The 611-nt window shown below is 46.0% G+C and overlaps 1 protein-coding gene across 1 annotated transcript; it reads right to left on the bottom strand.

The window, feature by feature from the left end:
• Positions 1–26: 26 nt before the first annotated feature.
• Positions 27–155, bottom strand: PPTG_24752 (hypothetical protein; the record flags this gene model as incomplete). The annotated part of the gene is made up of 1 exon (XM_008918417.1): positions 27–155. A coding segment is annotated over one exon (129 nt), but the record flags the coding sequence as incomplete, so codon positions are not given.
• Positions 156–611: the final 456 nt, after the last annotated feature.

The following is a 611-nucleotide window of genomic DNA, read 5'->3' as shown; positions in this document are numbered from 1 at the left end:
TCATGAAAACATAAACGTGGCTATACCTTTATATCGGGCTTCGAGCGAGTGATTGGTTGAGGGAACCCTGGTCTGATGTTTTTGTTGTCATATGCCGAGGTTTCGCTGTTTTTGGAAGGAGCCTCTTTTTTGCCTTTGTTGTACCAGTACGTCATCGCAATGGTTTACGATCAAGGTTCCCGCTACTTTATCCCCTGCATATGCGCGTTAAGCACTTGCAAGCTGGAGTGGAGCTATTGGCATATCCTTTACTGTGTCAACGTTTCCACCGGAATGACTATGGATTTGGGTGCGATTACTAGTGACGTTTACAACATTCTGATCAACGCAGTTGGTGACCAATTTCCGGACGCGACTATGGTACATTGACTCCGGCCACGGATTGCAAGCATGTCGAAGCATCAATGAGCATGGATGGTTATTTCTTTCCAGCGATGGAGTTCGTGGAATGGAAGTTGTCAGGTTCTCATGATGTTATTTTTGGGAAACCTTGGTTTGAGGACTTGCATCCTCAACTAAACTGGCAAACGCACGAAGTTCAGATTCCAGAGAAGTTCCAGTTCAACGATGTTGATGGACCAGAGTTCTCCGACAACCTGAAGTCTGGAGAG

The sequence above is a fragment of the Phytophthora parasitica genome (genome assembly GCF_000247585.1).
Source record: "Phytophthora parasitica INRA-310 unplaced genomic scaffold supercont2.202, whole genome shotgun sequence".
NCBI lineage: Eukaryota > Oomycota > Peronosporomycetes > Peronosporales > Peronosporaceae > Phytophthora > Phytophthora nicotianae.
Note: the sequence above shows the minus strand (reverse complement) of the source record. Positions and strands in the feature narration are given on the sequence as shown.